This window comes from Littorina saxatilis, linkage group LG9, assembly GCF_037325665.1.
Source record: "Littorina saxatilis isolate snail1 linkage group LG9, US_GU_Lsax_2.0, whole genome shotgun sequence".
NCBI classification, from domain to species: Eukaryota; Metazoa; Mollusca; class Gastropoda; order Littorinimorpha; family Littorinidae; genus Littorina; species Littorina saxatilis.
The window spans coordinates 64,599,417-64,621,297 of record NC_090253.1 but is presented as its reverse complement, the minus strand read 5'-3'; the positions used below and the strand labels follow the sequence as shown (position 1 = coordinate 64,621,297).

The window sequence follows — 21,881 nt, the reverse complement described above, 5'->3', positions numbered from 1 at the left end:
AGATCTAGATGTGAAGTTTTTCAGAACGTATACGCATAAGCATCGCTCCACGGCTATTGCCAGTTGTCTCTCTGACCGGACGCTACAGTCCTACGCGAATCTATCAAAACACGAATACAGAGTTATCTCCCATATGTTTTTCGCGAGCACTGATCTAAATTTGAGATCAGTCAGTGTTCCCGAGACGAAAATCATTGCAGATTGGCCGACTTCGACAGTGATCTCCGTTCTGTTCTTCACAGTTATGATAAAGACATCGTTCTAAGGTCAAAACAAGTCGACATTTTGGGACTGCTGCCGGAAGGACACCGTATAATATGGTTTCATCACTGTCAACTGGTTACAGAAAAAATCGTCTGCTCCAGTTAGCGCCGAAACCAAACGGTTGATTATCACGTGACACTTTTGCCATATTTAGAGTTGTTTGCACAGTAAATACAGCCCCGAAAAATAGCTCGCTTGAAACTGTCTTACATATCAATTCCTTTGTAATTTAAAAATTACAAAACACCATGAAAAATCATTATCGACGATCGCGAATCTGCTTATATCAATAATACATTACAAAAAGCTCTAAATATGTAAAAAAATAAATAAAAAAAATACAAGGAAACTCAAGGCATCCTGTCAGGGAGAGAATGAGCCGAACTCATTTTGACCTGGGTTCAGGATGGGGTAACGTCATCAAATCTAGTTTTTACTTGACGTGTTTGCCAAGATGTACACATCTTGCAAGGTTTCACAAGGTGTTATTTCGGCTTTAGGCCCATATGGAGGCAAACAACGTAGAGGGAAATGGATGACTGCATTTGGAACATTGGAGAAGGGTCAGCATCATCGAGACCAATTCTCTAGTACGTGTACGGGTGACGTCATATCTACACGTCTTGGCTACACGTTCGCTCATCTAGAACTCTGTATTGACCTTTTTCAGGACACGTACGATCCGGCCAGCCTGAGGGACTTCACTGACCAGCTGCTACTGTACGTGGAGAGCGGGGAGGACTCCGGCCTGCTGACCAAGGACGACCTTGACCACATCCTTCTCGACCTTGCGGGATCCGGTTTCCAGGCAACCGCAGTGACCTTGACCTGGTTGTTGGGTTACATGGCCTTGAACCAAGACGTGCAAGGTGAAGTTCACAAGGAGATCGATGCTGTGGTGGGTCGGGATCGCCTCCCCAGTTTGGAAGACCAGCCTTACCTGCCCCTGACGGAGGCTGTGATGTGCGAGGTGCAGAGACTGGCCAGCGTTCGTCCCTTCCTGACTCCGCACAGGACGAGGAAGGGTACTGTTATACAGGGTGAGATCTTGCATGTCTGTCTGTCTGTCTGTCTGTCTGTCTGTCTGTCTGTCTGTCTGTCTGTCTGTCTGTCTGTCTGTTTGCTGCTTTGTGTTAAGTTGAGAGACTGGCTGATGTCCACCCGTTTCTTCTTCCTCACAGGGCGCAGTGAGGTAGTGTTATGTACACGATGGGATTTTGTGAGAACGTGCTTGAGCGTTCGTGTGTGTGTGTGTGTGTGTGTGTGTGTGCGTTTGGGTGTGTTTGGGTGTGCGTGTGCGTGCGTGCGTGTGCGTGTATGTGTATGTTTGCGTGTGCGTGCGTGCGTGTGTGTGTGTGTGTGTGTGTGCATGCGTGCGTTCGTGTGTGTGTGTGTGTGTGTGTGTGTGTGCGTGCGTGCTAGTGAATGCGTGCGTGCGTACCAGCGTGCATGTGTGTGCATGTGTCCAAGCACCTGTCAGTTTTGTACACCAAAACGTCGTGGTGATGGTGTTTCAAGTTGTGTGCTCTTTCCAGGCTACGATATCCCCCGTGACACGCTGGTGCTGTTCAACGTGTGGGGTCTGCACCATGACGCCCGCTACTGGCCTCACCCGTCTCGCTTCAACCCCTACAGGTGTGTGTGTGTGTGTGTGTGTGTGTGTGTGTGTGTGTGTGTGTGTGTGTGTGTGTGTGAGTGTGTGTGTGTAAACTTGTGCCACAGGTTTCTGAAGGAAGACAAAGTCCTGGAGATCCCAGACCACTTCATGTAATCAGTAGTGTGCCATGTCACGCCATATGTTGCCATATTGTTCCGCAGGTTTCTGAACGAAGACAAAGTCGTGGAGATCCCAGACCACTTCATGCCGTACGGAGCGGGGACCAGGCAGTGTCCGGGGGAGAGCCTAGCTGACGTGCAACTCTTCCTCTTCTTCACCGCCATCATGCACCAGTTACGGGCCCTGCCCGCACACCCCAACATGACGCTAGAGGGCGCCTTGGATCACCTCTTACGACCTAAACCTTTCTGTGTCAAAGTGGAGGCGAGAGACTAAGAAAGGAAAACGGTGCCCCTGATGGTGCCCCTGATGGTGCCCCTGATGGTTTCTCAGTGAGGGTGTCAACAAACAGTTATCATCTAGAGAATGTGTGTATCTGTGTCTTCGGTTGTTGTAGGTGTGGAATGAAGTCGTTGTGGGGGTCTACGTTTGTGTGCGTCAGTGGTGACGTGCGTGCCGCGCGCGTGCTTGTGCGTATGTTTGTGTGTGCGCGCGCGCGCGCGCGCGCGCGTGTGTGTGTGTGTATGTGTGTGTGTGTGTGTGTGTGTGTGTGTGTGTGTGTGTGTGTGTGTGTGTGTGAACTGAATACAACCGGCCACGTAGTGTAGTATTTGTATTTGAAGTGGTTAAAAACAAACACTTTTAAAAATGTCTTCACGACTAGTGCCTTGCTGCGCATCTTTCAATGTGTGTGTGTGTGTGTGTGTGTGTGTGTGTGTGTGTGTGTGTGTGTGTACGGTGTGTGAGTGTGTGTGTGCTTGTACGGTGTGGGTGTGTGAGAGAGAGACATTTAGTCAAGCTGTCGAACTCACAGAATAAAACTGAGCGCACTGCATTTTTTCAGCAAGACCGTATACGCGTAGCATCGTCAGTTCACCGCTCGTGGCAAAGGCATTGACATTGACAAGCCAAAATTAGCTTGTTCTTAATCCAAACATATCATACCTATATGTTTTTGGAGTCATGAACCGACAAGGAATAAGATGAAAGTGTTTTTTAATCGATTTCGGAAATTTAATTTTCATCATAGTTTTCATATTTTTAATTTTCAAAGCTTGTTTTTAATTGAAACATAACATAAATATATAGTTTTGGAATCAGAAAATGATGAAGAATAAGATAACATTATTTTTGGATCGTTTTATAAAATAATAATTTTAATTACAATTTTCTGATTTTTAATGACCAAACTCATGTATTAATTTTTAAACCTCGAAGATTGTTTGGCCTAAATTTCAATCATGGAAAAATGAGGGTGTGACAGTGCCGCCTCAACGTTTACAAAAAGCCGGATATGACGTCATCAAAGACATTTATCAACAAAATGAAAACAAGTCTGGGGATGTCATTCCCAGGAACTCTCATGTAAAGTTTCATAAAGATCGGTCCAGTAGTTTACTCTGAATTTCTCTGCACACACACACACACACAAACACACACACACACACACATATATATATATATATATACACACACACACACACATATATATATATAATTATATGCACACACACACACACACACACAGACACAGACACACACACACACACACACCGTGCACACACACATCACGACTCTCGTCTCGATTCCCCCTTGATATTAAAACATTGTAAAAACTTGACTTTTTAATATCCCAAACAACGTTTTCACTTACCAGGGCTGGATCTAGTATAATAGAGGGGGTGGGGGGGGGGGGGGGGGGAGGTCTACAGAAATGTGGCAGGGGCCGTTGGGGCCCCATGTGGGGTCCAGGGGCGGCGCCTATCAGTGGCGGCAGGGGGGGGGGAGGGGGGGATACATCGGGCGGCCAGCGGCTAGGGGGGGGGGGGGGGACCAAGGAACACCCACCCCCCTCAGACCCCCCCCCCTCCATCTGGCCCTGCTTACACATGAAAAAAAACCTTGTTGTAGCCGCCCTTTTATCAACGATACCATCTTGTGAAGTAAGCGGTGAACGGGAAGTAAGTCAGTATATTTTCTGGGTCGACACTTTACACAGTTACTTCCCTTTGACTTTCAGCAGGTATCACTTGTACTGTATTCTTTTTGTTGTTAGGACCGGAGGAGGTTTCTAATTACACCCGCAATGGGCACATTTCCTGTATGTGCTCCTGTATGTGCTTCGCTCTGTGGGTTTCAATCCGGCTTTGATTGTGCGTCAATTTGAAATGACCACCGGAAGACTATTAACTTGATGTGCCATGTATTAAACGGCTCTAACTTATTACCGCCCGACCTCAAACCGAAGCATATCCACATTATATTTTTGACTTTATAGTAATTGTATGGTATTTTCTTGCGGTGTACCAACTTTAAAGTCATGGAAATAAAATTAGATACAAATAAGGAAGGTATGATGCATTTTAAAAGAGCTTGAGAGCAAAAGTGAAAGCATGTCAGACTTGTTTTTAGACGGCCCCACCGCCCGACCTCAAACTAAAGCATGTGCATGTAATATGTTTATATATCTACTATCTTCACAACATTTTCTCATTTTGTACCAACTTTTAAGTCATAGAAATTAAAAATAAGGGAGTTATGCATGTTCAAAGAGCTTGAGAGCGAAAGTTATCGGGCGGTGTCGGGCGGTAATTAGTCAGATCGATTTTTAACTGTGGGAGAGTACAGTCCCCTGGATTTTGCTTTTAATTTCAATGGCGGACCCAGACTTCACTCGAAGGTAAGGTTTGAAACGCATGTGAATTGTGATGCTGTGTGTTACACTGCATCGCTTTGTCCGGGTTGGCTAAATCCCAACAATTTAACGGTGTACCCGGTGGGTAATCTTGAACCACAAAACAAGAAAGGTACATGTGATGTAGGTTGTTGGAACGTTTGTTATACTTATTGACTAAACAATTGGTACGATTACGATTCATTCGCTTGGGACTTTCCCAAATGGTCGAAATATTCGATCAAGCCACAGGCGGAAGGTGTCGTCCACTGGACTACTACTATCACAGAAAGACTAAGTTCTTGTTACTCATTGTTTGTCTATGCACTTTAAAGACCGTTGGGTCGATATATTTGTAAATGTAACGTATTGTTTGTCAATAACAAACGTTCCAACATCCTACAGAGGTGTTGCTAGACATTATCATGTTGGGACATTTGGCCGAAACTGACAGAAAACTTTAGGACATCTTGGAAAATTTTCGGCTATTATTTTGGCTCATACAAAGTCACCGCAACATCGAAGCACAAGACTCAAGAGGGGAACACCAATACATACAATCATTGTCTTAGGAACACAGATTACAGGGGCGGAGCAGTCAAGTTAAGCCAGAGGGGGGGGGGGGGGGGGGGGGGGGTGGGGAGTACAACCTGGGGTCCAGGGTCCCGTTGGGCGGGGGGGGGGGGGGGTCTGAGGGGCAAAGCCCCCCTGAAGCTGAAGAATTTTAGCTATTTAATAAACAATTTGTGGCTTATCCTTGATTTTAAACATGATCAACTGGTGTCAGCAGCCACTCATTATTTCTTTTAACGTTAGTATTAAATAATGGCAATTTATCTTCACTGATATCTGCTCCCGACATCATATAGTATGGTTAGAAGGAAGACATGTCGCATACTGTGACAATTATTGAATTAAACAATTAACTCTTCCCCCGGCTTTACAGACAGAAAAAAATACAAAATTCACATTTTTTTTTTTTTTTTTTTTTTTTGGGGGGGGGGGGGGGTCCATAACCCCTGTAAGTGTAACACCCCCCATAATCCGCCCCTGGATTATATGTTGCTTACTGCAACTAAAACAAGCTGATTTAACTACATCAGACACCAGTTCTCTGAAACTTGTTCAAACCTTTAACTTTAATTTCTTGAAAGTAAAACTCTTCCAATCTTGTGCTAATCTTGACAAGCCTTGGGAAACATGACTGGTAAAACACCAATAAACAAGTCGCGTAAGGCGAAAATACAATATTTAGTCAAGTAGCTGTCGAACTCACAGAATGAAACTGAACGCAATGCCATTTTTCAGCAAGACCGTATACTCGTAGCATCGTCAGTCCACCGCTCATGGCAAAGGCAGTGAAATTGACAAGAAGAGCGGGGTAGTAGTTGCGCTAAGAAGGATAGCACGCGTTTCTGTACCTCTCTTTGTGTTAACTTTCTGAGCGTGTTTTTAATCCAAACAATATCATATATATCTATATGTTTTTGGAATCAGGAACCGACAAGGAATAAGATGAAAGTGTTTTTAAATTGATTTCGACAATTTAATTTTGATAATAATTTTTATATATTTAATTTTCAGAGCTTGTTTTTAAGGCCAACAAAAAAAAATTGTCTGTTTCTGGTCACCCGACCGACCCTAAATTTCGGCGCCGACCCTAAACTTTTTTTTTCCAAACTCAAATTTTTTAATTTTTTTTTTGGTGTTAAAGGACAGGGTGAGAAAATGAACAACAAAAACGTGTGAAAACGAAAGTCCGCTGACGATTTGTAAATGTGTTGAGTGTCTAGTCTCTATGTATAGTGAATCCAGTCTCTTTGCGCGATTTTTAAAGTTAGTTTTATTGGTCTACATTTGGGGTAAAAAAAAAATAAGAAAAAATCCCTACCTACCGACCCTATTTTTTTTTAGCCATGTTACCAGAAACAGACAAAAAAATTTTTTTGGCCTAATCCGAATATAACATATATATTTATATGTTTTTGGAATCAGCAAATGATGGAGAATAAGATAAACGTAAATTTGGATCGTTTTATACATTTTTATTTTTTTTTTACAATTTTCAGATTTTTAATGACCAAAGTCATTAATTAATTTTTAAGCCACCAAGCTGAAATGCAATACCGAAGTCCGGGCTTCGTCGAAGATTACTTGACCAAAATTTCAACCAATTTGGTTGAAAAATGAGGGCGTGACAGTGCCGCCTCAACTTTCACGAAAAGCCGGATATGACGTCATCAAAGACATTTATCAAAAAAATGAAAAAATCTTTCGGGGATTTCATACCCAGGAACTCTCATGTCAAATTTCATAAAGATCGGTCCAGTAGTTTAGTCTGAATCGCTCTACACACACACACACACACACGCACAGACACACATACACCACGACCCTTGTTTCGATTCCCCCTCGATGTTAAAATATTTTGTCAAAACTTGACTAAATATAAAAACTGTGTAGGGTGAGCCATTTTGCTTGGAAACCACGATTTGGAGGACGCTTTTCATTCTCTGGCTCAGCAGATTTCGATTCGCGGTGACTATCGTCTGCTATGTCGTCTGCTTCGATCGACTCGACAACACTACTAGTACTACCACTCACACTGGCAACATTCGCGGTGTTCCTGTCATTTTGTCCGGAATCACTTACCTTGGCAAAGGGTAGCAAACCTTGGCCAATTTATTTATTTTTCTTTTTTGGTTGAACATGATGTTCAAATCCAAATCGAAAGCACTGACTGACTGATAAACTATCGCGAACCGTCGAACGCTGAGAGTGAGGTTGAAACCACTCTGGCATCTATATTTTTTGGCAATGGTTTCCGTTCAAAACATTGATGTTTCGTTTTTGGTATTCGCGAAGGAAATAAACGTCAGTCAGTTGACTAAGTACATCGGCAGCAGTTTTAGCAATCAAAGCCTGACCAATAAAAAAAAAATGGACAAAATTTGGCCGATTTAAGCGAATACTCTTCGGACATTTGGCCGATAGCGACATGAAAGTTTCGGCGAAAGTAAAAAAAAAATCGGCGATTGGCCGAAGGGCCGACCCAAACGACACCCCTGTCCTACCTTTCTTGGTTTTTTTATTCTGAATTTTGGAACGTTAATTGGCAGTCTCTTCAGTCTTTGTTTTTGGATTTGGTGATCTTGAACTTAAGGGTGTTCATAGCTCAAAATCCACTGCCAGTTTTTACTTATTTTTGATACAAGTCCCTGTAATCAAGCTAAAGCCCCTCGTGGTCGGCTGGGCGTTAAGCAAACAAACAAACAAACAAATCAAGCTAAAGAACATTTGTCGTGACATTAATTGACGGATTAAGCTCCAAACTTAAGCTTATTTAATATATGTATATACAGTGGAACCTCCCGTAACGACCTCTCCCAACAACGACCCCCTCCTTTTGCCGACCGAATTTTTCCGGACGGATGCTTTTCACACTGTAACTAACCTCCCAAGAACGACGCCCTCCTTTTTCCGACGACCGACCTACCAACTTAGGGTCAATAACGACTTTGACCTTTTAACCAGGGAGTGTCAAAGTTCTTAATTACGCAGCACACGCGGAACACGCACGCCATTAGTCACGCATCAAGAGTCAGGGGTGGTAGTCTGTAGTCGGTAGTGCGTGCAAGTCAAGTGGCCCACGGCTGTCATCTTCTCACCTATTGCTGTCACAATTTAAGGACTGCCCCCGAAGTGGGGGGGGGGGGGGGGGGGGAGAGGGGATATGAGGGGTTGGATAGGGTCAGTTAGGACGACAACTCAATAATGAATTGATGTGTACATATTCTGTGAGTGTGTGCTCACCAACTGAGACCTCGGTCAATGTCCCATACTTGCCGATGAACAAGTTTTACCTATGGGACGGTCTCCTTTGATGTCTAAGAGGAAACTCTTCCTGTCCCAGGTACGTTACAGACACTGACCTTCGTACCCGGGGTCAATCACCGAGTTTTACCTATGAGACCGCGCGCGCGCGCGTGTGTGTGAGTGTGTGTGTTTGTGTGTGTGTGTGTGTGTGTGTGTTATGCTTGCCCGTGTGTGCGCTGGTGTATGCACATACACCATGCTTATCCATATGCACATCAAATGGGAACAAAAATAGGATAACGGACACAACTTTCAAGACTGAACTGCCCAACAGTTCCCACCCCTGTGGAAAACGTATACCTCCCAAACTCCCAATTAAGACCCCTGCTTTTTATGACCGATTTTTTCTGGACATTTTCAAGGTGGTTAGTGGGAGGTTTTACTGTATATATATGGTCATTTCCAGCCGGGTGAGTAACTTGATTAAGTCATGAGCCCGTTAGAAATTTCACAAGCGCGGTACATATAATACCACACACATAAATTATGACACAATATTTTAAATGAATAAGTCACTGCAATAAAATAGTGATGATGCGATCAAAAACTGTCCGCGGTCATGATGAATAGGCTTTTTGGACTGTTCTTCATGGGCGCAAGTTGCTAAATCTGAGCAATCCTAGCGATAGTTTTCCCAGGACTTGATAATTTTCCAAAATGAGCAATACTGTTATTTTAGTATTTATAAACAAACAAAAAGGCGCTATTTTTGTCTTTCTCAAGTTTCTGTGTTCTTTCAAGAAACTTAAACGCACCATCGTCTCCCCATAATACTCTTAAGTGCCACTCTCACCCTGGAATTGCTGTCCTCATTCACATGTTGCACTCACAGAGTCACAGTCGAGTCGCGTTGTTTGAATGGTCAAGTTTTTCTCTTTCGCATGCTGTTAAATACTGTTAGTGTTAATTTGTTCACACTGGCCATATATATATATATGCGCTACATATACAAGATTCTGCCCCCTGTATACACTCCGACGTTAACTTCCGATCGCCATTGTGCGCTACGTACTTTGCGATAGGAACGCAGGTGCATGATTATCAGAAGCAAAAGTGAAGGAGCAGCCTGGCCGCCAGAATTAAACATTTTAAAAGTCAAGTGATAAATAACATTTTCATTTGATAGTTTTAGTGATCAGGGGATCATATACTATGTATAATTTTTATGTCAAATGTTATTTGGAACTATTTAGTTTTGGTGCCACCATGATTTTAATGCATGCTCTCAATTGATTCTTGTCACTGAGCTTGCTTGTACTGAACCAGTGTCAGGAAACATATCATTCACAATGTCAATGAGCACTTCTGACTTCAAAACTATTCGGGTCGATCAATACTTCTATTACTGTTCTATCAAATTCAAAATCTGGTGTTTGGTGTCACAATTCATGCGTGCCAGTCCCTGGTGTGCAAATCAGCAGCACGTGACTGTTGGATATAAATGCTGTCTGTAAACATTTTGTTGTCTCTGTTACTTCTTTCTGTGCGGCTGAAGCATGTGCCTTTGCCTTTCAGTAAAAGTTGTGAGGTCGATGCAGCAGGCATACCAAGATATTTGTGAAGAAACGATGCGTGAGCATTTCTTCATACATGTACAAAGATGGAAAGTTTTGCTGCCGTTACATCAAGTCTATCCAAACTTCTGTTCGACATCCACAGGGGGAAAAAAATGGACCGCTACTTCATCAAAGACTAGGGGTTGGTTTCAAAACAAATAAAGTGTTCCAGTGTTTTCTGATTTGATGGAATAAGTCACGAGTTCCAATCCTAACGCAATGATTGGTTGTTTCGATTGGCGACACTTGGAGAGTCACGAAAATTGCCGGAGATCTGGGGTCACAGCAGTACGGTACAAACTCAATGCTCCGAATTGCTGCGTGCAAAGCGTCTCCTGCCCGGTACAATAACTGTAAGAAGCGGCTATTACATCAGTGGGCGGGCATCAACATACGAACGCATTATGTTTACTTTGTCATTTAATGAGGGTGGTTCATGACTCGAATTTGTGTGCACTGCAAGCGATTTATATGACACAGGGTTTTGATTTTTTACCAGATAGATAACCCGATAGTTATAAAAATCAACCGGTAGGTCATACCGTCAGCCAATATTGTTCCGGTATTTTCTCATTTTAATTGGAAAAATTACCGGTCAAAAGAAGTTGCTGCACGATAGACGCCAGGCCTTTTTATGAAAAGATGCATTCAAAATAACTACTATAAACCCCAACATCTGTTTTTCTGTAAATTTATGTTGAATCTGACAGTTTTGTTTTGTTTTCTCACAGCATTACCTTGAACGGTGACCTGGCAGGGATCATCAACAACTTGAACAGTGAACAGTCAGGGAGTATCAACAACTTGAACAGTGAACAGTCAGGGAGCATCAACACCTAGAACATCCACTGAGTCAGGGATCATCAACAACTTGAACAGTGAACAGTCAGGGAGCATCAACACCTTGAACATCCACTGAGTCAGGGATCATCAACACCTTGAACAGTGAACAGCCAGGGACCATGGCTTCTCACTACAGTATGGAGGAAGGAGACACAGGCGTTGTGTCAGACGTCAAGATAGAGATTGATGTGGCTGAAGACACGCTGCATTGTTGTTACAGGACTGAACCACTTCAATACGGTAAGGCCAATATAATAATGAGATGTGAGTAAAAAACAAGTCGCGTAAGGCGAAATTACTACATTAAGTCAAGCTGTCGAACTCATGGGATGAAACTGAACGCACTGTATTTTTTCACCAAGACAGTACAGCTTCGTCAATCCCCGCGTGAAGGAAATCGCTCACCTCCCACGTGCAAAACGTAGTGCAGACCTGTTTACCAGTACGATTTGGGCGTATTTTGTACGCCAAATTATTATCGGTACGCAAATACGCGACACACGCACAAAATACGCCTAAGAAAAAGTCTAGAATACGTTTTCCGGTGTTGGTGTGCTGATTACGGCATGGTACAACTGATACCGGTTTCGGTCGAAGGGAGATAACCATGACAGCGAGTCTTCAGCTGTGGAAACCTTGTTCGTGGCAAAATGAAGCGGAAAAATGTGCCAGTTTCGGATGACTGTACCAAATCTAAACAGCAGAAGCAGCAGATTTTCTTGGAGAAATATAAGAAAGAGCCAGGAATTGTGGAGTCTACTATGGGAAAAAGTCATGCACACTGCAAGTATTGTAAATCAGATTTCTCCGTTGCCCATGCTGGGAAATATGACATCGAACGACACTGCAGGTCCAAAACTCACCCGGACAAGGTTGCTGCAAAGAAATCCGCTGAAAGCTGCCAAGGAATTATGAAGTTCATTCCCGCAAAGCAAATCCTGCCAGAAGAAAAGGCTGTAGTCCGTGCTGAAGCAATGTTTTCTGGGATGATTGTAAAAATGAACTTGCCACTGTCAACCGCAGATGTTATTTCACGAACTTCATCTTTTCATTATCAATCTGTTTGGAAGACACTGGTTATAATGCTATAAACTCAGGGGCGGACGAGGGGGGGGGGGGGGTGCACAGGGTGCAGGTGCACCCCCCCTCCAGCAAAAATAAAAAAAAATAAAAAAATTGGGGAAAGCTGATTCTATGACCATTTCTAAGTTGAAATGGCACCAGATGGCACCATTTTGCTTCTTTGGGCCAAACGTTTTTTTTTGGGGGGGGGCATGCCCCCGGACCCCCCTAGCAAATTCGGGCGCGAAGCGCCCATCACATTCTCTTTCGATTCAAAGTGCACCCCCCCTTACAAAGCAACTGATCCGCCCCTGAAACTGACAGGTAAATAAAATTGTTTTATCCCTGTTGTATTGGAAGGAGTTAAATTCTGAAGGTGTTCATAAGACATGCTATTCTTACACAAACACGTTTGCACCCATGCGTACATTTTCCCTAGCCCACATGGCTTTGCTTGTAAAGTACACCAACTTTTTGAAAAATACACTCAACTTTTTGGGAAAGTACTCTTGCCTCGGGTTTAGGGTAAACAGGTCTGGTAGTGATATTGACACGCCAGATTAGCGCGGTAGCGTATTGTGCTAAGTAGGAAAGCGCGCTTTTCTGTGTTCTTGTTAACTTTCTGAGCTTGTTTTGAGCTCCCATGGGGTCGCCTTCACGCGGCGGGAGTGTTTCCACTAAGCTACCCCACCCGTTATTACTTCTCTTCTTTGGTCTTATTTCTGCCTTACCAGCCCTTTCACCTATATTTCCTTCCAAGAAAACTCTCCCTACTATTCCCTGCAGTTTTCCGATTCCTTTCTTGTTGTCTTATTTTTACCTGACTGGATCCATCACCTTTATTTCACTTACCAAAAGTCTTCTTTTCCACATCCTTATTTCTCTGCCCCCGCATGTCGTAAGAGGCGACTAACGGATTCTGTTTCTCCTTTTACCCTTGTTAAGTGTTTCTTGTATAGAATATAGTCAATGTTAGTAGGGATTTTAGTCAAGCAGTATGTAAGAAATGTTAAGTCCTTTGTACTGGAAACTTGCATTCTCCCAGTAAGGTCATATATTGTACTATGTTGCAAATGCAAGCCCCTGGAGCAATATTTTGATTAGTGCTTTTGTGAACAAGAAACAATTAACAAGTGGCTCTATCCCATTTCCCCCCTTTCTCCTATCCCATCTCCCCCCTTTCCCCGTCGTGATATAACCTTGAATGGTTGAAAACAACGTTAAACACCAAATAAAGTAAAGAAAGTAAAGCTTGTTTTGAATACAACCTATCATATCTATATGTTTTGGAATCAGGAAATGAAAAAGAATAAGATGAAATCATTTTTGGATCGATTTCTTAGATTTTAATCGTAAGACTAATTAATCTATTTTCGTTAATTGTGATCACATTTTAAGAGTAAACTTAACATATATAATATGTATATATTTTTAGATTCAGAATGTGATAAAGAATACGATGCAATCAATTTTAAATCTGTTTGCAAAAAAATCGATTTTAATGACAACTTTAATGAGCAAACTCATTAATTAATTTTTAAGCCTCCAAGCTGAAATGCAATACCAAACTCCGGGCTTCGTCGAAGATTACTTGAACAAAATTTCAACCAATTTGGTTGAAAAATGAGAGCGTGACAGTGCCGCTTCAACTTTCACGAAAAGCCGGATATGACTTCATCAAAGACATTTATCAAAAAAATGGGGAAAAAACGTCTGGAGATACCATACTCAGGATCTCTCATGTCAAGTTTCATGAAGATCGGTCCAGTAGTTTTCTCTGAATCGCTCTACACACACACACACACACACACATACACCATGACCCTCGTCTCGATTCCCCCCTCTATGTTAAAACATTTAGTCAAAACTTGACTAAATGTAAAAAAAGAACCAGAAGCAAAAAACAGAAAATTTGAGATTAGTGTGGAAATGTGTGGGAACATCCAGCCAAAAAAAAAATAAAGCAAAAAAATTAAAAAAAGATCCTGACTGAAATATTTTTTACTTTTCTTGCAAACGAATGATCAAACTTTTGGTAACTACCATAATGTACACTTTTTTTGGATTGCTGCCCCAATTGTTATTACTTTCAAAGATAAAATGTACCAGTGGTTTGGATCAGGTTAGGGTGCTGTTTGTCGGTTGACATTTCTCTGAGCCACCTAACCATGTTCCTATTATTTGACAGACAGAATTTGCCTGTGACTTTTTCTGATGTTATATGTGTTTTTAGTTGATGTGGTTGTGAGTTTGTTTTAAGTGTAGAAATTTGCATGGAATGGCGATTGTCATTATCCAACCCCCCGCGGGTTAGGGGGAGTCCCATATTGGTTGGGACGAGAAAGAATTTACCCGATGTTCCCCAGCATGTCGTAAGAGGCGACCAACGGATTCTGTTTCTCCTTTTACCCTTGTTAAGTGTTTCTTGTATAGAAAATACAGTAGAACCCCCTGTTTACGACTTTGGAAAAACCTTCAAAATTAGGTCGTAAAAAGGGGGAGGTCTTAAAAGGGGGGTTTGAGTTTTTGGCCGGTCGGTCATGAATTTGGTTGCAGTGTATGTACTGTCATGTTTACACACAAACACACAGTTGCAGTTTACTGTCATATCAAAACACACACACACACACACACACACACACACACACACACACACACACACACACACACACACACACACACACACACACACACACACACACCCAAACACATTACAGCAGAACAACTTGAACTCAAATTTCAAAGAAAATTTACTCATGGCGTAATGCTCAATCCCCGCTGAGTGAAGCACATTAAATCACATATTCTTACTCCAACTCACATATATAGCATTAACTTCAGTTTGATGCTCTAGACATTGAAGCACTGACCCTGGTAACAGGGGGAGGTAACTCCCAAAACAAAACCTTGACAACAAGGTCCGGGTGTTACCCTACCCTTATCGGCGGCCCGCTCATGCGCGGGGCATATTGCCGGTTATAGTCATTTCCCTTCTTCAACACGCTGGTGTAAGGACGTGTTGTTGCACTCTCGGCTGAGTTTTCTCCAGCCGTTGGCCTTTTGTTCAGAAGGCCATTGACCTGTTGGTGCCAGGCAGGTGCCAGTTTGTTCACCGCCGGGCAGTTCTTCTTCTGCCTCAAAGGGCAAAGCTAAGAAGGTTCGCTCCAAAGATAAAGATTCTCCTGCTGAACGACCTTGCGTCAATGTTTTTGATCCTGTTAGTAAAGAATCGATTCTGGTCGTGATTGACCCTCCTGCTGCTATGCCTACTTTGTCGCCTAAGGCTGAGGAGAGCCAGGCGGTCTCTCGCGATGAGCTTTTTTCTCTTTTCTCCTCATTCAAGGATCAGATGAGGGAGATGTTGTCGGCAGGTAGAGGCGTGACTTAATTTGCTTTTCCGTTCCGGCGTTTCCTCCTGGGGTTGGTGACTCCTCCTCTTTGTCGAGGATCCGTCCTTCAGCTACGGTGACTTCGGCTGAGGGCGCTTGGCCTCAACTGTCGGTTTCGGCCGACCAGGAACGTGTGTTTGAGAGTTCGGGGCGTTCCGCACCTACAAGTGTAGTTCGTCGCGACGGAAACCCTACCTGTCTCTTTAGGGCCGGCACCACCGGCTCCTCGTGCATGGGTTCTACTGCTTCGGCAAAGGGGTTTCCGGCCACAATATTGCCTTCGGGTGATCGTGGCACTTTCAGTTCGTTGCCATCGACTTCCGGCTCCTACCCTACAGGGTTTTCGGTTGTTGGTGGCAACGGCAATCCGTCTCTTGCCTATGCTTCCGCCCAGGCGGTTGCGGATGGTGGGGGCTGAATGCGTCAGCTTCCGGGCAGAACACTGCTGTGTTTCCGGTTGCTTTCACGTCCGGATTGCCAGCTACCTCCGGTTCCGGTTCGCTGATTCCGGGGTATGGTAGCAACCCAGCTCTGCCGATTCCCCGTAGTGCGGCTGCACAGGGTTCCGGTTTGGCGGGTTCATCATTTCCGGTTCGGAGCAATGATGGTTCCGGTCATGGTCATCAAGCAGACAACTTTGTTGTTGACGATGTGTACCTTGACGAAGAGCGTGACGACTCTTCTGAGCTTGACCACAACTTTCGAGTTGAGAGGAATGTCTTGCGAGCTTTGAGCGCTGCCGCTGAAGTTATCTCTAAATACTTTGCGGAAGGGGTGACAGCTACTTCATCTCGTTTAGCTCCACCACCTTCCGCATTTGGAGATTTCCAGGGAGACAGGGAGACTGACCTTCGTTTCCGTTTTCGGGAGTCTCCTTCTGTAGCCTATGAGATGGCTAAGGTGTCGAGTTCCGGCGCAGATAACTTTGTTCCACTGTTAACGGCGCATGGGGACGCTCCAGCATCTGTGCAGTCGTGGCTGGCTTCACCACAACAATGCACTCGGATACCGGCTAACTTGGCTCGTAAGCCAAAGTTGTTCGGAAAATCTAGAAACATTATTTCTTCTTTTTCGCTCCCAAGTTCTCTTCTTCCGGTCACCCCGGAATTGGAGAATTTGCGGAAAGACGGATACAAGAAAGACAGACTTTCGGTCTGCACAGAGGCCGGCATGATGGGTGTCGAGGAAGCCAGTAGGTTCTCTCTCGAACTTGCTTCAGTTTCTGACACTCTTATTAGAGCGCTTTCTCGATCCATTTCCGTCTCGCTGGAACCTTTTAAGTTCCACGATGACGCGGTTGAGGAGGATGTTGTGACTTTGTTTGCTGCACTCGCAAAAGTCACAGCAGAACAGACGGCGTTGTCAGCCAAGTTGTATACACAGGCTGTGATGTGGCGTCGAGAGGCTCTGTTGTATACGCAGGCTGTGTTGTGGCGTCGAGAGGCTCTGTTGTATACGCAGGCTGTGATGTGGCGTCGAGAGGCTCTGTTGTATACGCAGGCTGTGTTGTGGCGTCGTGAGGCTCTGTTGTATACGCAGGCTGTGTTGTGGCGTCGTGAGGCTCTGTTGTATACGCAGGCTGTGGTGTGGCGTCGAGAGGCTCTGTTGTATACGCAGGCTGTGTTGTGGCGTCGTGAGGCTCTGTTGTATACGCAGGCTGTGTTGTGGCGTCGAGAGGCTCTGTTGTATACGCAGGCTGTGTTGTGGCGTCGAGAGGCTCTGTTGTATACGCAGGCTGTGTTGTGGCGTCGAGAGGCTCTGTTGTATACGCAGGCTGTGTTGTGGCGTCGAGAGGCTCTGTTGTATACGCAGGCTGTGTTGTGGCGTCGTGGGGCTCTGTTGTATACGCAGGCTGTGTTGTGGCGTCGTGAGGCTCTGTTGTATACGCAGGCTGTGTTGTGGCGTCGTGAGGCTCTGTTAAAGGATTCAAGACTCACGGATAGAACAACTGTCGAGTCCTTGAAAGTCTCTCCTTTTGTTGATCAGACTTTGCTGGGCCCTCAGAGTCTCAAGAAGCCAAGGACTTACATTTCGTCAAGCTCTCGGAGCTAGCCCTGAAACTAGGTCAGAAGAAGAGCGGGCCAGCACCGCCTTCATCTTACCGTGTTTCGGGACAGAAGGCGCAGTCGAATAGGGGTGGCAACCGTTCACGCCCCTATCCGAAGAAGCCTACTTTTGGGAAAAGGGGGTCAGGTGGCAAGCCTAACCCCCAATGAAGCCTCCCCGATCCAGCCACTCCTTTTTCCCCTACCCCTTTGGTAGTAGGCGGCCTCTCCAGGGCCTCTTCAGCTTGGTTGTCTCTCACGAGCAATCACTGGATAACGGGAGTGGTTCGATCAGGGTTCCGGTTGCTCTGGTTGGGAACCAAGGCTCCTCTTACCAGAACAACACCCAGCTTCAGGTACCCCGCCGATCAGGAAGCATGTTCTGTCATTCAGGTACCCCGCCGATCAGGAAGCATGTTCTGTCATTCAGGTACCCCGCCGATCAGGAAGCATGTTCTGTCATTCAGGCGGAGGTGCTGCTGCTTCCACAGAAGCAAGCTGTAGCAGAGGTCATCGGTCGTCAATCCCCGGGGTTTTACGGAAGACTTTTTGTTGTCCCAAAAGCGTCAGGGGGTTGGCGACCGGTGTTGGATCTGTCTCCTTTGAACGGTTTTCTTCGGAAAGTTCCGTTCTAAATGGAGACTCCGGCATCTATCAGAGAGGCTCTTCGTCCTTCGGACTGGGTCACCTCCATCGATCTGACAGATGCCTACTTTCACATTCTGATGCACAGGTCAGATCGGATGGTTGCGGTTCCTGTGGGGCGACAGGGTGTTTCAATTCAAGGCGCTGCCGTTCGGGCTCTCTCTAGCGCCTTGGATTTTCACCATGGTAGTAGTCGCCAGTTGTGTGCGTTGGTGCGTCAGCAAGGGATTCGTCTCAGAGTATATCTCGACGATTGGTTGATCCTGAATCAACTCGAATCCCTGTGCAGTCAGCACACCCAGATAGTCCTTCAGACAGCGAGGGACTTAGGTTTCTCCGTGAACCAAGGGAAGTTCGACCTGATCTCTTCCCAACAGTTCACGTATCTGGGCATGGTGTTCAACACCCGAGGTTGGACTGTGTGTCCCGCTCAGCAGAGGATACACAAGCTACAAGATCTGGTCAGATCTTTGTCAAACCTCCGCCACGCGCCAGTCAGGGTTTGGCGTCGCTCCACGCCCAGATGGAATCAATGTCTACCCTAATCCCTTTGGGCAGAGTCCACAAACGCCCGTTTCAGGCGTTTCTGAACTCTGCCTGGGACCCAGCCTCTCAGGGTTGGGACTTGTCTCTTCCCCTGCAGGACTGGTTTCAGGAGTCAACAAGACAGTGGTTGGAGTCACTTCTTGGTTGACTCAGGGAGTCCCGATCTCTCTGCCTCCTCCAGAGATGCATCTGTTTACCGATGCTTCTCTTCAGGGGTGGGGAGCTCATCTGGAGGGAAACACAGCTTCGGGTCTTTGGGACCAAACCCAAAGGTTGTTGCACATCAACCTTCTGGAATTAGAAGCAGTGCGCCTGGGCCTTCTGGAATTCGTCTCCTCCCTTCAGGGCAAACAAGTGTTGGTGCACACGGACAACACTACCATGGCTGCCTATCTCAACAAACAGGGAGGCACGCGATCTCTTACCCTGTCCAACAGGGTGTGCGAGATCATCACTTGGGCGTTCCATCAGAGGATTGTGATCTCAGCGAAATACCTTCCAGGTTGCCTGAATGTCCTTGCGGACGCACTCAGTCGCTCGTCGCAGATCCTACATTCAGAATGGACCATCACACACCAGGCTCTGATGCGTCTCTGGGCACAGGTGGACAAACTGCTCATAGACCTGTTTGCCACTCGCTTCTCTCGGCGTCTCCCAATCTTCGTGTCTTCGGTTCCAGACCCGGAGGCCTGGGAGGTCAACGCCTTGGAAATCAGCTGGACAGGGTTAAGAGCGTACGCTTTTCCCCCCATCCCGCTGCTGGGCAGGGTGCTAAGGAAAGCAGACCTCGAGAGGCCCTGCCTTGTTCTAGTACCACCGTTTTGGCCGAGCCAGGCTTGGTTTCCGGACCTCCTGCGTCTAGCCGACGATCATCCCATTCCTCTCAACCTTCGGGAAGGAGAGCTTCTGCAGCCAAGATCGGGGATCCCTCACAAGGATCCTCATCTTCTGGCTCTTCACGCCTGGGTGCTGTCAGGAGAGCTTTGAAGCGCGCAGGGGCGTCAGACCTCACGCTGAGTTTAGTTCAGAAGTCACATAGAAAGTCTACATCATCTGTGTATTCCTCACACTGGACTTCGTGGACTCAATGGTGTCGGCTTAATGGGGTTAATCCCCTTTCGCCGCGCTCTATGGAGGTCGCAAACCACTTAGCGTGGCTTTTATCTCAGGGTCGCACGGCGTCTACTCTCCGAGTACGATGCTCAGCAATTTCGACCACACTCAAGCAACTCGGACGCTCCATATCCTTAGAAGGCGTTATCGCTAGCGTGATTAAAGGCGCCGCTCTCAGTTCTGCTTTGGTAAGAACATCGGTTCCAGCTTGGGACTTGTTACTCGTGCTCGAGTTTCTACGTTCGTCATGTTTCGAGCCTTTACAAGATGCGAGCCTCGCAAACTTAACCAAGAAAATGCTTATGCTTATTTTGCTAGCATCGGGGCGTCGGGGCAGTGAAGTTCACGCCCTTTCCGGTCTTAAGCAAGACATTACATGTGAAAGAGACGGTTCCGTAACCTTACGTTTTTGCCCTTCGTTTCTGGCTAAAAATCAGAAACCAAATCAGCCGTCTCCTGTTGTTGTTATTCAGTCTCTAACCTGGATTCTGCCTCTAGGCGACCCTGACCTTATTAACTGCCCGGTCCGAAGTCTTCTGGTTTACCTATCTCGCACGGCTCCATTAAGAGCTGCCACCCAGAAATTGCTTTTTATTTCGGTAAACACAGCGAGAGAAAAGGATATCATTAAGACAACATTGGCAAAGTGGTCTTCTGCCCTTATTAGGGAGGCCTATAAGTGGTGGCAGACACATGGGGGGGGGGGGGGGGGCTTCTGCCTTCCCATTACGTTCGCCTCGAACTCATGAGACAAGAGCCTGGGCAACTTCGCTAGCTGTTTTGCACTCAGGCAGGATTGCTGATGTGCTCAAAGCAGCGTACTGGACGTCAGAGGACGTCTTTATTAACTATTATCAACGAGACATTACCAGTATTCGGCAAGATGGTACGAGCTGTTTACCAGCCAGGGTGGCAGCTGGTCAGGTTCTGTGCAAGGATTAAGTGAGTTTCCCGCCACCTTGTGTAGCAATCTGCTATATATGTGAGTTGGAGCAAGAATATGTGATTTAATCAAAAATTTCTGATTAAATTTTCATTTAATTAATATACTTAATTACCCAACTCACATAGTAAATGCCCTCCCTACCTACCCCGCAAACTTTTGTTTAAAGGTGGTGTTTCATTGGGAATGACTATAACCGCCAGTATGCCCCACGCATGAGCGGGCCGCTGGTAAGGGGAGGGTAACTCCCGGACCTTGTTGTCAAGGTTTTGTTTTGTTCTGGGAGTTACCTCCCCCTGTTACCAGGGTCAGTGCTTCAATGTCTAGAGCATCAAACTGAAGTTAATGCTATATACATGTGAGTTGGGTAAGTATATTAGGCCAAAAAAAAAAATGCTTTGGTTACGGTTTCCCGACCGACCCTAACTTTTTGGGCCGACCCTAAACTTTTTTTTTGGTCCTAAAGCTAAAAATAAAATGAACCAAACACATACATACACACACAAAAAAAACACACACACACACAAAAACCCACCGAAAACGACAACACCACGGCACAGAGAAAACATCGATCGCCGGCGAGCAGACAACAACAAGCCCGACAAGGGACACCACTCCGCTTTTTACAACTCCCATATCCAAGGGAAGTCAGTCTCGTGCGTTCGTTCGTTGCGCGAACGTTTTTGCAATCGTATTCGGAAAGTGCGTTCATATCGAACAAACACGACTGATAAGTCGGTACTCGAAGAGTGCAACCTTGGTGGACATTTTTCATGATTTTCATCCAACTTTGGACGGCAAACTGTTCGGGATAAAATGTGTTGGGTCGACGAAAATAAGTGCCGAGCCCGAAGACTCTTTCGAACTGGACTTTGGCATGACTCTCGAAAACTGTGTTCACTAGTGGCACTATACAGTTTAAAGGGTATGTCCAGTTTTCTTTTCTTAACATGAAAAAGTAATTAATATCTGTGGTTCCAAATACACCAATATGAAAATACCTCGAATATCCTGCATACACAAATATTTTTATCATTTCAAGAGGGACCAACCAAACAAAAAAAAAAAAAAAAAAAAAAAAAAATTTAATCGACCTACCTACCCTATTTTTTTTGGCCATGAAACCGTAACCAAAGCATTTTTTTTTT

The 21,881-nt window shown here is 45.3% G+C and overlaps 2 protein-coding genes across 5 annotated transcripts in view; both read left to right on the top strand.

The window, feature by feature from the left end:
• Positions 1–934: 934 nt before the first annotated feature.
• LOC138976804 (cytochrome P450 2U1-like) lies at positions 935–2,595 on the top strand (the record flags this gene model as incomplete). The annotated part of the gene is given in 3 exon segments (XM_070349698.1): positions 935–1,304; positions 1,800–1,899; positions 2,083–2,595. Coding segments are annotated over 3 exon segments (705 nt in total), but the record flags the coding sequence as incomplete, so codon positions are not given.
• A 1,999-nt stretch (positions 2,596–4,594) lies between these two features.
• Positions 4,595–21,881, top strand: part of LOC138976803 (methyl farnesoate epoxidase-like) — a 31,080-nt gene continuing 13,793 nt past the window's right edge. Inside the window, exons 1-2 of one of the 4 annotated variants that reach the window (XM_070349694.1) lie at positions 4,595–4,721; positions 10,879–11,230. In XM_070349694.1, coding sequence (XP_070205795.1) covers positions 11,110–11,230 — 121 coding nt within the window. In that variant the 5' untranslated portion in view covers positions 4,595–4,721; positions 10,879–11,109. The remainder of the gene's footprint in view (positions 4,722–10,878; positions 11,231–21,881) is intronic. The other 3 variants (XM_070349693.1, XM_070349697.1, XM_070349695.1) reach the window with 3 other exon arrangements.